Genomic DNA, 16,342 nt, shown 5'->3' with positions numbered 1-16,342 from the left:
AATAGTGGCAGATACGTTTGGTTACTCCAACCGAGTAATCGCAGATCGTGGCGGCGCTTTTATTTCAAACGTATTTAGATGTTACTGCGACGATCACGGTGTAAAGCTTGTGCACATTACTGCAGGAGTTCCCAGAGGTAACGGTCAGGTGGAGAGGCTGAACTCAACGATCATATCTGTACTAACGAAGCTCTGCGTAGACAAATTAGATAAATGGTTTCAACAAGTGCCTGTTCTACAAAGGGTATTAAATAACACGTTTCACCGAGCTATTCAATCAACGCCGTTCGAACTGTTGGTGGGAGTTAAGATGAGAACTAAAAACGAAGAGAAAATTATGCAATTGGTAGAGGAGGATTGGATTGATGGGTTCAACAAAGGTAGAGAAGAAGCACGTGAGAACGCAAAGAAGGCCATATGTAAAATGCAAGAAGAAAACCGAAAGCAATTCAATCGAAAACGTAAGGCGGCAACGGTTTACAAAATAAATGATCTTGTGGCGATCGAACGCACGCAGTTCGGAATCGGCCTTAAAATCAAACCGAAGTTTTTGGGTCCGTACAGAGTAGTAGCATCGAAGGGGTTTGATCGTTATAAAGTTGAAAAGGTGGGAGATGGAGAGGGACCCGTTTCAACAACAACAAGTGCGGATAAGATGAAAGCATGGGTGCAAGAAGGCGAACTATCTGACTTTAGTGAGAATGGGGAAACAGAAGACGGTAGCTCATCTGAGGCAGATGAGTAGTACAGAATGGCCGAGTGTGGGAACGAGGAGTACGAGAGAGAGTGAACAAAACGGGCAGGCAGTTGATTTCTAGCCGTGGACGTGGACGCAACGAATTGTGTGGCTGAGCTGTTTGAAAAGGCGACTAAACGGAAAATTTATCTGTGCTGTACTCTATCCAGGGCTGCATAGTAACATTAATTTTAACAATAAACTAAATTTCGTTATTGCTGAAATAATTGAAATTGTAAATGAATTAAAAAATAAAATAAAAAACCAAAACAACAAAACCATATACATACATATATGAATATTTGAAATAATTGAATTTGAACGTGTGAGGGGTGCGCGAATGGCATAACCTTGACCGCCACACCGTCGTCGCATTAAAGCCAACCGCGCATGATAATGACTGATAAATGACAACAAATACTGTATTTTTTGAAAAGTTGGCGTGCTACAAGTTCACGACAGCAGAAACGAGAAGTAATACATTTGAAAGCGTTTCGAGCTTTTAATGACATAAATTTGTAAATTTGGCGTATTTCCATATTTTTTATTTTTTCTTTTAACATCTGAAAACCGACCGCTTCATATGCATGTGAGATGACAGATATGAGGGACTACAGGCATATTAACGTGTATGCATAATAAAAATGTTCAGTAATCTTAATAAATACATACCATGTACATACAGTATAATAGTTAGTAGCCGAAAAGCGAACGAAATACTTTCATTCCATATTCGCTATGTATAAAAAATTACGCTTTCTTTGATACGAGTAGAAGGTAGGAATTACAATTATATTTTTACATCTTATGTGTGCATTTTCATATTTCTAGCTGATTTTGCTTACCTTTTTGCTCCACTTTTATTTATAATATGCAATTATTTAAAAAAATCCAATAATATTGTGTGATTTAGCTATGAGTTCTCCAACGACACAGCAACGTTTTATCTCTGCCTCTCTTTTAAAACGTATGTAAGTAATGGTTTGAACTGAGTGAGACAGGCAGACTTGTTTGGTCGGTTTATCCAAAACTTTTCACCTACTAACTTCGCCGAAGGATAGGCTTAATTTATATGAATGATTTTATTTATTACTACCTCTTAAATTTAATATTTAAATATTTTAGGGAACGAACAATTAAAGCCCGATGTACCGAAATCTAAATACTTAATAAAAAATGTAATGTATTTTGAGTACCACGTATTAGGTACCAAAAACTAAGAAAAACTGAATAAAACGACTATTATAACACACAATCTCACAAATACAATCACAGATTTTGTGCACGAAATACGATCACGAATGACCAGACCAGACGAGCAGCAGGTGTACGTCGTTCCAGCGTGGAACCGAATGAATGACTGAAGCCAAGCAATCAGCGAAAATGCAGAGAAGACACCGAAATAGCAAAATGACGGGGATTATACTGAGGCAGCCAATTGACCAGCCGATCGCGTAGTTAGCGGGAGCGACATACAGGAAAGAACAGCTTTAAACAATCGGGCACTAATCGGCAAAGAAATTCATATACGAAAAATAAAGGCATCAACACTACCAAAAAATGCACACATGTTTACACAAACACTAACACAAACGCCTATAGGTATAAACAACAACTTGTATTAACAAATATACCCTACCACAATGCTCAGACTGAGGTTCATAAATTAATTCTTACCAAGTAAAACAAATAAAAACTTGACGGGAGAAATAATGTTCACATATGATAAGAGTTTTTGGTGCGTTTTAGAATATTAAAAGAACGCATCGACTGAATCGTGACTTGTCCAAATGAGAAATTATATTATAATGACTTGCAAAATGTTTGGCTTTGCTTCGCAAAAATCAAAGGTTTAAATAAATGTATTAAACCTTTGTATCAAAATGTTTGAAATTTCCTTACGATGCATATGCATATATATTTTATATAAAAAACTAACTATGTACATATAATATATGTATGTATTATGCAAATTTATCCAGTATGTGAAGGCATCAAATAAAAAAAGAACGAACAGATATTTAAAACACAAATGTTGTCTCCTTATAATAATTAGTTCATGTTCCTTTATGCATGCGCATTCATATTTGTATTCATACTGACATTCGAAATGAGTTAATTTGTGAAAAAAAATTATGACTTTTCGATTTCTCCAGTACAAGCAACTTTTAGTCGGTGAAATGATGATATACAAGTTGGCACACAATTAATAATCCAACTTTGTTTTTGAATAACTTTTTTACTAAATAAAAAACACATTTTGAGTGAATAAATCTTTATCTTGACCTTTACGCGCTCCATTGCTTGTCTGTTTATATACTGCAGCTGTCTAGTTTACAAGTGTCAATGATTTCTTGTTTGTTTTTGGTGGGTGAGATATGGTTCAAATGTCTTTGCACTTACAGCGACCGTTGTCTACTGCGTTGAGTAGTGAGGTCACTAAAACAATCCCTCCCCTACTTCTGGGGAGACATCCTTCCCGCGACTACCTTCTACATTCGGGAGGCCCCAGAACGGCATCCATAAAGGACCAATTCTGTTCACCCACGTCGGGGTCCTTCGTATTTGAAGTCAGCTTTCAATGATTGACGTACCACACTTTACTGAAATTATAAATCTTCCGATAGGGTAATTAATTTTGCGATTATTAAATAACGAACCCGACGCTGACGATAGAAATTAAGCTTGAAGCCTTCTTCTTCGAATACGGTACCTCTCGCTTATTTAAATAGGATTTTTTTGATTTGTTTATGTATCTCAAAATGTTTCTGACTACAGCATCCAGTGTTAGATCATTTACCTTATTTACCGGATATTACGCCGTGGGATTTCTGTATGTGCCCTAAGGTGAAATCTATATTCGAAAAAAAAACAGATTTGAGTTCGATGAAGTTTCAATTCTGAAACGAGCTATATTTTAAAGGCACGTAAGCAAAGATCCTTACGTAAAATTTTCCACTTAGTTCAAGGACAAATGCCAACAAGTTGAGATCGACGACGAATCGACATTTCGCCGTCCTCTCCATTACTTCGCTTTTTGAATTTCGGGAAGAAATTTTTTTTTTCCAAAATAAATTGCCACAATTTGGAAGCGTTGTTCTGGCTTTAAATGATTCAGAGTGACTTACCAAACCTTGTAGTAGGTTCGCATATAAGTAGATTACTTACTTTTTCGTACTTAAGTCTCAATCCGTAATTAAAAAGCGAGATTACCCATACAAAATTTTCTCCCGAAATACGAGATTATAAAATAATCTTAGAACATATCCATACATTTCCCCACACAACTCTGTGTTTTTTGTGTTATAGATAATTATTTTTACGAATGTAAAAAGAGACGTCAAAGTAAAAACATAAAATAAAATGGATGTTGGCAAATCAATTTTTTGTTAGATATTACTAATTATGCATTCATATTTCAGAAAAAAGCGTGTGTCCATAGTTACTTTGGCCTGTTATTGCTTATTATAAAATGTAATATCGAATTCCGCATGCGTATTGCTGCCATAATTTTTTGCAACCTCAGTAGACGTTGCAAACGGATTTCCTCAAACTAGCTATTACCAGCAGCAAATTGTTCAATTAAATTAACGATTGCTTCTCTTTGACTTTTCTTTACATTGTTAAAAATAATTCAACTAACCAAAAACAATAAAATATTCGACCAAACCAATTTCTATTTAGAAAAATCTTTCTTTCTAATCTGCTATATGTGAACGGGTAGAATAATTTTTATGGATTTATTGCTCAACACTGCATATGTGAACGTACTTTTACTGCACACAACATAGTTCTCACCGTTCTCAGCTCTCAAACCATAGTTATCGATATCGATAGTTCTCATGCAACCAAAAAAACACCTGATAATATCACAACGAAAATGAGTTGGAAAATAATTAGGAAGTATCAATTTAATTTATGACAGGTATTTGGAATATGCGACTCGTGCGCTTGTGCGAGTTTTAAGTAGTAAGAAATAGAATTCAATTAGGAGAAAATTTTACTTAAACTAATGTAATCTATATTCAAATAAGTAAATCTATTTTCAAATTGTAAAAAGTTATATTACTGAACGCTACTTCTATGTCAAGGTCAATGATGGTAGCTCAACACTAAGGAAGATAAGAGCCGAAATTCCCCAAGGCAGTGTGCTAGGTACACTGTTGTATACATTATATACAAGTGATATCCCAGCACCTGTCCTTCTTACCTCCCAGTAACAGTATTTCCACTGCCACAAATGGTATACAAAAGTCCCTAGATACGAGTACTATTAGTGCATATTTCAAGGAATGGAATATTAAAATAAACGAACTTCAGACATAGCAAGTAATATATACAATACAACAAGACGAAATTTTACTTCCCACAAAATTAAGATAAATCGTTCTGAAATCCCCCTAAATAATGCAGCAAACTATTTAGGTATGCAATTGGATGAAAAACTTACATGGAAGGAACACATAAAATGAACTTGAAGTTGAAACAACTATATTGGTTGTTAAATAAAAATTCGAAATTATAAATAAACAACAAAGTTCTTATATATAATATAATAATAAAACCAATATGGACATATGGACTACAACTGCGGGGTACAGCAAAAAATACGAACCTAAACATTATTCCAAGGCAAACAATCTACGGCTTATAGTACAGGGTGGGCCATATAGCGTTTGCTTTTTGAACCACCTATTTTTTTGAGAATGGTAACACAAATGACATGTCAAATGTGTTCATAATTTACTTAAAGGTTTGACATTTACGAAATGGGTAGCTATACGCTTGAACAAAATTGGGAAATATTGAAAACCTATTTCCAAAGTGGTGAGTATTCTTCTTCTTTTCTGATTTTCACGTCGGTGGCTACGTCAATAAGCAAAATTGTCGGATTTGGGGCTCAGAAAAACCACACGTTACTGTAGAGAAGCAAATGCATCCACAACGAGTTGGTGCGGTTTTTGGTCTGGCGGCATCATCGGGCCATTTCTTTTTTCGAAAATGAGCGAGGAGCCGCGGTTACAGTAAATGGCGAGCGTTACCGTGACATGCTCAACGAGTTCTTTCCAAAAATTGAAGAGGATGACATGGACGACATTTGGTTTCAACAGGACGGTGCAACTTGTCACACTGCCAAAGTTACACTCGAACTTTTGGCTACCGTTTTTGAAAACCGAATAATCAGCCGAAATTCCGATATCAATTAGCCGCCTCGGAGCTGTGATTTAAGCCCGTTGGACTATTTTTTATGGGGAGCCGTTAAGGACAAATGCTATGCGAACCATCCAGAGGCGATTGATGCTTTAAAACACGAAATCGAAGTTGCCATTCATGAAATTGGAGCCCAAACAATCGAAAATGTGCTTAAAAATTGGGTTGATCGAATGGCCTACTGTAAAGCCAGTCGTGGCAGTCATTTGAACGATATTATTTTTCATTCATAAATGGCAATGTTCAATCTTCTAAATAAAAAAAAGGTTGGAAAAATATTGATTAGGTTTTTTTTTTATAGCCGATTCAAAAAGCAAATTTTACATGGCCCACCCTATACAAGATAATGGCCCAAAACCTTCATCAATGCTAGTACGAGTATGTGAATATTTTTTACAAAATAATATTTAATTTATGGATGGGCCAAACCAATCACCCGACCTTATTTATATGTATGAGGATATTTTTTATGAGGATCTTTTTCATGGCAGAAATACACTCGGAGGTTTGCCATTGCCTGCCGCTATTAGAAAAAACTTTTTCTTAGTTTTAATCTTTCACCGAGATTCGAACCGACGTTCTTTCTCTGAATTTCGAATGGTAGTCACGCACCAACTCATTCGGCCACGGCGGCCGCCATGGCATTCTACTTTACAGAAAACTACCGTATGATTATTAATTCTATGCCCTATCGAATGCAAAAAGCCATTGACAGTCATGGTGGGCACAGTGATAATTGATTGAACTTCGATAATTTAAACAGTATTTTTAATAACATCACTAAATTCATTTTGTATCCTATCAATTTATATTTCGTACCTATTTTAATGACCACATGAATATTTCCTTTTTATTCCTATTGTCACTAGTTTAAATTTTAAAAGATCTTTGAATTATTATTTATATTTGTTATATTAACCTATGAAATAAGAACATGCAATTGAATATCTGTTACTACTAATTTAAAAATCTTGTATTTCCGTATGAACGTGGGATACCTATTTCAATGGCCATATGCGTATATTGACTGATAGCAAATGTGAATGGACCAAAAAATTTCTTTTCTCAAATATCCTTTTGTAAGGAACAGCACCAAACCACTAAGCTGGCTGTATGTGCTTGATTGTTTAAAAGTTAATACATCTAAGTACGAATTCATTTGTATATAAACAAGAGGCAAATATAATGCATTAAGACGTGGATGGCTAAGTTATGCGTACACAAAAAGTTAAGCTATAAACGTAGTAATCTAACAAATTTATCTATTGGTGCTCAGTCACCGACTAACTCTCTTGCCGTACGGTTGTGCGTATCAAGTGATTACCTAAGTTGAGTAAACTCCGCGAGCATTTGTGCTATTTCCACGTGCTTTTGATAATTCCATCATTTTACATTCTTATTGTTATTCAAATTACCTGGTTTGTAAAATATATATAAGAATATCACTAAGTGCCTTATATGGGTAAAAGCCCCACGATTCCTTCGGGGAATCGATTTAGCATACTTACCGACGGTATGCTAATTTCCCCGAAGGCAAAACGTAAAAAGGTGAATAAAGAAGCATCTTTTCCACTACTATCAGACGTGACCCAAAATCATAATTGCAATGATCCAAAATTCATTATCATTAAATCTACCGATGTGTCCAACTCCTTATCAAAATACAGCGTTTTTGCTAAAAAGAAGGCTATTGATGGCATTAGTACCGAATACTTATCAGTAAGCTTACTACGCGATGGCAGCCTGCTGATTCTAACAAAATCTCTCAAGGTTGCTGAGAAATTTATAAAATGCAAAAACTTTGGCGGCCTATGTCCCGTGTCTGTTACTCTTCACGAAGCCCTTAACACTTGTAAAGGTACAATTTTCGACAAGAATTTGGCAAATACGGACGAAAAAGAAATTCTGGAGGCTTTAAATTCACAAGGAGTTGTGGGAATATTCAAATTTACTAAAACTATTAATAATATAAAAGTTCCTACAGGCAGAATAGTTCTGTCGTTCAACTTGTACAAAGTTCCCCTCACTATTGACATAGCTTGGTACTCAGTGAAAGTTGAGGAATACTTTCCTACCCCCATGAGATGCCGCTCATGCCAACTACTAGGTCACACCATAAAAAGATGCAATAATAACACCACATGTGAAATTTGTAACTTTCCACCCCATTCCACACTGCCATGTCAACGCACAATGTGTGCTAACTGTTTTGGGCCTCACCCCGCCACTGCTAGAGACTGTCCAAAATACTTACAAGAGAAAGAGGTATTAAAAATAAAGACGCAGAACAAGTGCAGTTATGCCGAAGCAAGACGCTTATACAAACAACAAAACCCCATCAACCTAAGCCAAATGCAATCTTACTCGTCAGTTCTAAACTCAACACAAGTTTCGCACCACAATATCGCTCACAACTCCATGGATCGTACCTCTTCAAACAGCACTGCAGTCGCCACTCAACCACTCAACACCACTAACCAATCCGACACATCTACGAACACGTCTCTTTCAAGTTCTCATTCAATCTCTCAACACTCATTGGATCATATTCATACTCCTTCAATAGCCATCACAACGTCGACACCTCAATCTCAATATCTCTCAGCTAACTCAAACGATCAAAACAACATCCACTCAACAGCAAATATCCGCTCTACCTCTCCAATTCATTCTCCAACCACACCAACTATCAGTACCATGGACTGTATTCAAAACAATAACAACTACGAAACTAATGCATCAACAACTCACTCCAATCAATTTTCTGTTCACCAATCAAATCCTCTTACTACACCCTACAATTCCTACAACACCGCAAACACTGAATCCAACACTCATTCCAATACAATCCCGCAATCTCTACTAACAACAATATCCGAAATGCACAATACTACTACACCTTGGGAGCTTCAAGAACCAGAGCTATAGGTTATTTTCTCTTGAAAATAACACTAATAGCAAGCATAAAAAGGTATAATATTGATGGTTAACATTCTTCAGTGGAATATTAAAGGTTACCAAAATAATTACCTGGAACTAGAAACTCTAATCAAAGGTCGCAAGCCACATATAATTTGTTTACAAGAAACACATATTAAACCCAGTTACTCACCATATTGCCCCAAACAATATTCGCCGTATTTTCATAACTTCTCTAACATTAACTATTCTAAACAAGGATGTGGAATTTTAGTCCACAAAAATCTTCAACACAAGAGAGTCGATATAATTTCCAATTTATCAGCTGTTGCTGTTGAATTTAATGTTAAATATCCAATCACTGTTATTTCTGTTTATATCCCCCCAAGCCAGACATTCTCTCACTCAGACATATTGCAACTTACCTCCTCAATAAGTGCTCCTATAATTATATGTGGCGATTTCAACGGCTGGAGTCCACTTTGGGGTTCACCAAACGCTAATCGTAGGGGCACTATAATTGAAGATTTTATTCTTACTTCCAACTTGTGTGTCCTCAACAATAATAGCCCAACACACTTCTCCACCCACAAATCATTCACACATGTTGACCTGACCATTTGTTCACCACAACTAGTCCCCATTGCATCCTGGCACACGCTTGGGGACCTGCATAACAGTGACCATTTTCCGATAGCTTGCTCTTTTTCCATCTGTACCCCAAATATCCCCAGCATTAAAATTACTTCTAGGTACACCACTACCAAAGCTAACTGGGAGAAATTTAATAATATATTAAATGACAAGCATTTTCCTTACTTCGACAACACCAACCCTAATAAAGAAGCAGCTACAATTCATAAGGCTATAAGGATAGCAGCGAACCTAGCAATTCCTCGGAGTCATCCTCGTAAAGCCTCAAGAAATGTGCCCTGGTGGTCGCCAGAACTAGGTAAACTACGACTTGAGAAAATGGTAGCCTGGAGGGATTATCAAAGGTGCCTAACTCTCGATTCATTGATAATTTACAAAAAGCTGAACGCCCGTTTTAACAGGGAGAAGAGAAAGGCTAAGTCCATAAGCTTTGAAGAATTTACGAAAAAACTAAACCCTAGCTCCCCTACTCGATATATATGGAAGGGTATACAAACTCTCACGGGGACATATCAGCCTCATTGTATTAATTCCATAACTGTAGATAACACTGTAATCACAAATCCACACTCCATTTCATTAGAATTTGCACAGAAAATTTCAAAATCTTCGGAAACATCCAACTTTCCGCCCCAATTCATAGCCTCTTCCAACAATATGCCTTACATGCGTGCGACCGACGCTACGGACCACCTTGCTCTTTCCCTTGAAAATAATATCAGCATTGATGAAATAGATTCTGCTTTAAAACTATGTAAAGGTAAGACCCCAGGCTTTGATCAAATAAATTACGATATGTTACGCCATATACCCATGTCCGTTAAACATAGACTACTCCAACTTTACAACTCAATTCTTAATCTTGGCGTAATTCCCCAGAGTTTTAAGACAGCTGTAGTAGTACCTATATTAAAACCACAGAAAAATGCATCGCTTATCGAAAGTTATCGGCCCATTTCGCTAACACCATGCATGAGCAAAATAATGGAGAAAATTATATCAAAAAGATTAATATGGTTTTTAAAGACCAAAAAGCATCTATCATCATTCCAAGTTGGATTCAAAGCCGGTTCCAGCACTTTGGATGCCTTACTTTTTCTTGACCACCAATTATCTTCAAATTTCTCCAAAAAAAAACACTCATCTGTACTTGCAATCGACTTTGCTAATGCTTTTGACAAAATCGGATGTCACATAGTTCTCAAAAAGCTTCAAGGCTGGAAAGTTGGACCCAAAATCTTCAATTACATAAAATCTTTTCTGAGCAATCGCAAATTTCGTTGCAAGGCAAATAACAGCTTTTCTCCCATTTTTTCTCTTCACAATGGAATCCCTCAGGGATCTCCGCTCTCTGTGACTCTTTTCTTAATAGCTTTTGACGAAGTTAGCAAAATTATGAGCCTACAACCAAACATTAAGCATTGTCTATATGCTTACGACTTATTTTTAATATGCAATAATAAGAAAATAGCTGATATTGAAACTTCATTTTGTACAGCTTTAAGCTCTTTGGACGAATGGTCCAAACATTCGGGTGCTCTCATTTCATTTGAGAAATGCAAGCACCTGCATGTCTGCAGGAAACACAATTGTAATCAGCTTAACATTCAATATAACAATCACCCCATAACCAATGTTAAGTTTATGAAAATACTAGGTGTTATTTTTGATAATAAACATAGTTTTAAGCATCATTGTATTAAATTAAGAAGTGATCTAGCTACCAGATTGAATATTGTAAAATATTTGTCATCAAAAAAAAGTTGTATACATACAAACACACTACTTACCGCAACTAAACTAATTATACAATCAAAAATTGACTATGGTCTGCAAATATATGGAAAATGTAGTAAGTCTACCATTAATAAAATCAAAGCACCATTTCATGCTGCGGTTCGGAGAAGTTTACGTGCTTTTAGGACAACACCTACTAAAAATATGCTAAAGGAAGGTGGTTTTCAATCACTTGAAGATCGCACGAAGTATCTCAGAAGTCGCATAATATACAAATTATTCTGCGATTCCACTCATATTCTTCACCATGAAATTCGTTTACTGAATAAAAGAAGAATACCACTTCCACATAAATCAACATTATGTGAGGTAAAAGAGCTCGCCGATAATTTAAACTTGAAGATATCTCCAATGAGAATACCTCAAACCAAGCTACCACCCTGGGCTCTAAGCTCTGAAAGCTTTATCGAAGACTTATGCTATTTACGTAAACAGTGCACGAACAACACAACATATCAGCAAATTTTCTGGAGCATAGCGCACCCTCTGAAACGAAGTGGTTGGAATCTCCTTTTCACTGATGGCACCAAGCAAGTCAATGGCATCGCATTTGCTGTTACAAATGAAGCTGGGCAAACCCTTTCTCACGGACTACTACCGCAGGACGCCAATATCTTTGAAGCTGAATTACAGGGCATAATTTCAGCATTAAATCTTGTAAAGATTAGACAAAAGGTTTTAATATGCACTGATAGCCAATCAGTGTTCAATGCTGCAAGAAACATTCGAATGGATGTAGGCCCAATATATCACATGCAACAATTGTTAATTAAGAAAGCGTCAAACACAAAACTAATGTGGATACCTGGACATTCGGGCATACTCGGCAATCATCATGCTGACTATGCCGCAAATCTTGCCTTAAAATCATGTTTGCACTTTTATAACCCATTTAGTACAACATCAATTAAAACCATATACTCCAGAGCTTTAAAGTCTCAGCTGGGTGCCAATTGGTATATCTACCAGCATGAATACAAAGAAGTAAATCCACACGGTTCCGCTACCATACTGCCAACTTCGACTACTACTTGGATGAACCGATGCTTTGTACGTTTAAGGCTAGGACATACTCTTTTAACACACCAATACCATTTAACAAAGAGTCCACCGCCAATGTGTAACTTTTGCAACGCGAACCGCTTAACCGTACGCCACATTCTCCTACATTGTCCATCTATCTCCGCCTTACGCACCACAACACTCGATAACGCAGATCCAATCAACATTCTCTCCATCTCTTCTGAAGGAAATATAATAAAAATGTCTTATTTTTCTTAAAGCTATAAACATATTTCAACTTATTTAGTCTCATAATCTTTATTTAATTACATTTACTGTCACTTGACTAGCCGATAGCCCTGGTAGCTAGAGCTTTTATCTTAGATTAATCTATAATTTTAATTATATTTTAATAAATAATAATAATAATAATATCTATTGGTGGTTTTGTTGTCTGATGTGCACTAGTCTGTCAGAGCCTTTTTTTGTATTAACTACTAAACAGAAAGTGTTGGGTTGTTAACTACTAAACAAAGAGTAGTTGGGTTGAGTGCTCTTTCCATTTTTTATTCGTTTAATGTGCCTAAATTTGAGCAGCAAATTGAACAATTTTTACTTATAGGCACAGTAAGCATATGTATACATCTTTTACTTAGAAGTGATTTCATAACTTTATACTCGCTAATTGTCAATGAAAAATAGACTTTGATTCTCGTTGGCATCGCCTTAAGGGGGGTCATTCCTTATGAAGGCTTTTCTATTGCTTTTTTTTGAAATGTCTATGCAAAAAAATCTACAACTCTGACCTTATTATCTCTGTTGAGATAGCGTAAAACAATTAAAAAAATAGTTTTTCAGTCTTAAGATATGTACAGATTCGTGCACCTAATTCGACAAATTTTCATCAAAATTTCAAAATTCGCACTTAGAATTTTAAACAGCAGCAGTTTTTAGCCCATTCTATAAAATAAAAATATTAAAAATATGTATATTTATTCAATGTTGTTTTGTGTGTATTACACCTATTTAGAAAGTCGATATTGTAACCGGGTTTCCTTACTTTTATTTTTTTATCATTAGTTTTTATAAAAATATAGTTCAATCTAGAATAAATATCATATACATAAATCAAAGTTTCAAACCTTGGTACAAGATTTATAAAAAAACGACAAATATTCATAAACATTTAAAGCCTTTTCAACAGAAATTCTTAAAAAAAGTGGGATAGTATAATAAAGTGCAAACTTTAAATTTTCAAAATTCTCGTTAATTTTTGTCGATTTATTTGACATTTTTTTAGGATGAACTATATTTTTATAAACAATTAATGAAAATTGAAAGATCAAAAGACAAGTAGTCAAATTATTGCGTTTCTAATAAAGTGCACGCAACTGTATCAGACAGAGTATGTCTGACTTCCTAAATGGCAGGTGCGCTGCATAAGTACAAAGTCAAATGTTCCTAAACAAAGAAGTGTTATAGTTTGAAGTTCGTAAATGCAAGCATAAAGTTAGAGACCCGAAATCACAAATTGCTTATCGAAAAACTGTATAATGCAAAGCTTTGCAGTTTATTATAATTATAAAATCGCACAGTAGTAGTGATATTCGCATCGCAGTGCTAAATTGCAAAGCGACGTTTAAGAAATCAGGCTATTTGCCCGTCTAAACAAACACGCAATAGCTTGACGCGATCATCTGAAATCAATAAATTTCAAAAATTCTGAACATTAAAATGGATTTTTGGCCCATTATTGAAATTTGGAAATTACCCCAATAAATCCGTATTATCCTAGTTCATCCAATGCCTTTATAGGTAAAAAATGTTGAATAATGTTCTAGTTATTCCGAATTTAAAAAGACTGATTTATTGTCTGGGACATTTAGGGTCACATAACGCCAAGCTAATCCTTTCGCATATATACCTCTGATTCTCGTTTTCCCCATCTTGTGAAATGGAAATATAAGTATGTAGTGACGCTAATTATTAAACTAGAATATTTGTCTTTCATGCGATCGGGGAGCCATTTTACGACCGCGCAAAATAAATTAAACATTCCCTGCAAAACTTAACATGTATTATATTAAATAAAAACAGTGGAAAAATACACATTAATATTAAAAATTTTAAAGAGTATGTAATGAAGAGTTTTGTCATGAAATTAAATAGTTGACAGTGAAGTACTAATTTCTACTTCACTTTGGCTGCAGTGTAAGTTTGGCCTTTTATTGCATCCGTTTTGGTATTGATTTTGTTTGTAGCCGCGATTGCGTATTTTAATTAACTTCAATTAACTAAATAAAATATGATCGATGCTGAAGTATTAGTTATATGAGAACGAAATTCAGTGCAGCAACAAGCTGACGCCCAAAGCAGAGGCAAAATTAAAATTCCAATGTATTGTATTCTTACCACTTTGGATTCGTCCTTTTAGTTCCTTTACATGCTAACCAATAATTTGGAATTATGGACAAACTTTTCGGCGTTTTATTACAATAAAGCGCCTTGAAATTAATTTTTGCAAAAACACAAAAACACAAAAAAAATAATCAGCAACAGCGTAACGCTGCTTGGCATTTAATGACAGCCGTCAAAAACATATGTAGCGTGATAATAGGGTAAATGGCAGAAATTTGGTATGTATATATTGAAATTTTAAAGTATGCAAAAAGTAGTAGTAAAGTATGCGAAATATTTGAATTCGAGTTTGAAATTAGAAAGGACATGTCCGAGTTTGCAAATAGTTTTTGCGGATCGCTGCTGAAGTGGCAGTCCTTAGCTGGGTGTTAATAGTCAAATATTCCAAATTTCGTAGATATGGGCCAAACTACATTAACGGTTGCATATTGGTTGTTATTATTTTAAAAGCATTTCGATATTACCTTAGGTAAAGCCTTAGGTCAGATTCCCGATATATGTAAATCCGGATTATCTCAGTATGGTAGAACCAAATGTCGCGAGAATGAGACATATCAATATAAAATTACACTAGTCTTGTCATTGTTAAAGATGGGTACTAAACCTTCATAGAGCAGTAAGACCAAGTGTCGGTGTTGTTGTTGTTGTAACATCATAAACATTCCTCATACTTTTACGTATAGACCTGTCAAATGGTTTCGCCCAGTGGTTGATATTCGACTAGTTTTATCTTCGTCTCCTTATTTTTATATCTACATATGTGCACTCCAATATCTGTCTTTGCCTCTATTTCTATCCAGTTCTTTGCCTTCATCTTTATTCTTATATTAGTATCTAATTATTTCTTATATTTGTCCTTATATTACATAAGTATTTAAATTTATATACAGTCTGTGTCAGAAAAATGGAACCGAATGAAGTATAAAACATATATATTATATTTAAAATTTTTTTACATGCAAAAGTATGTTCAAAAGTACGAGTCGCAATTACTCAATAAGCCGTGTAATCTCCATCGTTTTCGAGTATAGCCTGGCATATTCTTCATGCTTTGAACCAGACTTTCTGCGTAGCTCGTCGACAAGCAGGACTAGATTTTGCGAACTTGACGCACGAGTTGCTTTAAATCATAGACTGGCTTTCCGCCAAGATGTGTTTTCATAGTTCCCTACACATTTTCAAGGGGTTGGCGGCTGAGGACACCATTTTCTTGTTTTGTTGTTTCTCAATGTGTTTTTTTCTTGAGAGCAGTGGTTTTGATGATGTGGGACGGTAGGATTTGTTCGCCTCCTTCAGTCGTCGTTTGATTGTGTTGCTACTCACATCTATTCCCTTTTTAGCAAGAACAGATCGTGCATGGCGTAGTCACAAAGAAGGGTCCTGCTTAAAAGTTGGACGATCACTTTATCCTGCTTTTTTGTCGTCACTCCCTTCAAGCCGCGCTCGAAGAAGCATTCAACATTGTTGTACACCTTATACCGCTGATTCCACATCACAACAAACTTTTTTGATTTTTTAATCACTTGCGGCTGCGGTGTAAGATAATTTCTTCCCTTTCAAATGCGTGTATAAAAATACCGCCTCAAAACGCTTCGCGTAGTTCTC

The 16,342-nt window shown here is 35.6% G+C and overlaps 2 protein-coding genes across 4 annotated transcripts in view; one reads left to right on the top strand and one right to left on the bottom strand.

Moving 5' to 3' along the window:
* LOC128858273 (NADPH--cytochrome P450 reductase) overlaps nucleotides 1–14,892 on the bottom strand; it is a 57,372-nt gene extending 42,480 nt beyond the window's left edge. For 2 of the 3 annotated variants that reach the window (XM_054094420.1, XM_054094422.1), the window contains exon 1: nucleotides 1,582–2,109. The gene's annotated coding sequence lies outside the window, so the exon portion shown is untranslated. Of the gene's footprint in view, nucleotides 1–1,581; nucleotides 2,110–14,731 lie in introns of those variants that run through there. The other variant, XM_054094421.1, reaches the window with a different exon arrangement.
* Nucleotides 7,463–8,875, top strand: LOC128857568 (uncharacterized). The gene has a single exon (XM_054093320.1). The coding sequence runs from the start codon at nucleotides 7,463–7,465 to the stop codon at nucleotides 8,873–8,875; it is 1,413 nt and encodes a 470-aa protein (XP_053949295.1).
* Nucleotides 14,893–16,342: the final 1,450 nt, after the last annotated feature.

This window comes from Anastrepha ludens, chromosome 3 (genome assembly GCF_028408465.1).
Source record: "Anastrepha ludens isolate Willacy chromosome 3, idAnaLude1.1, whole genome shotgun sequence".
Taxonomy (NCBI): Eukaryota; Metazoa; Arthropoda; class Insecta; order Diptera; family Tephritidae; genus Anastrepha; species Anastrepha ludens.
The sequence above is the reverse complement of the archived record's forward strand: the minus strand, read 5'-3'. Positions and strand labels throughout refer to the sequence as shown.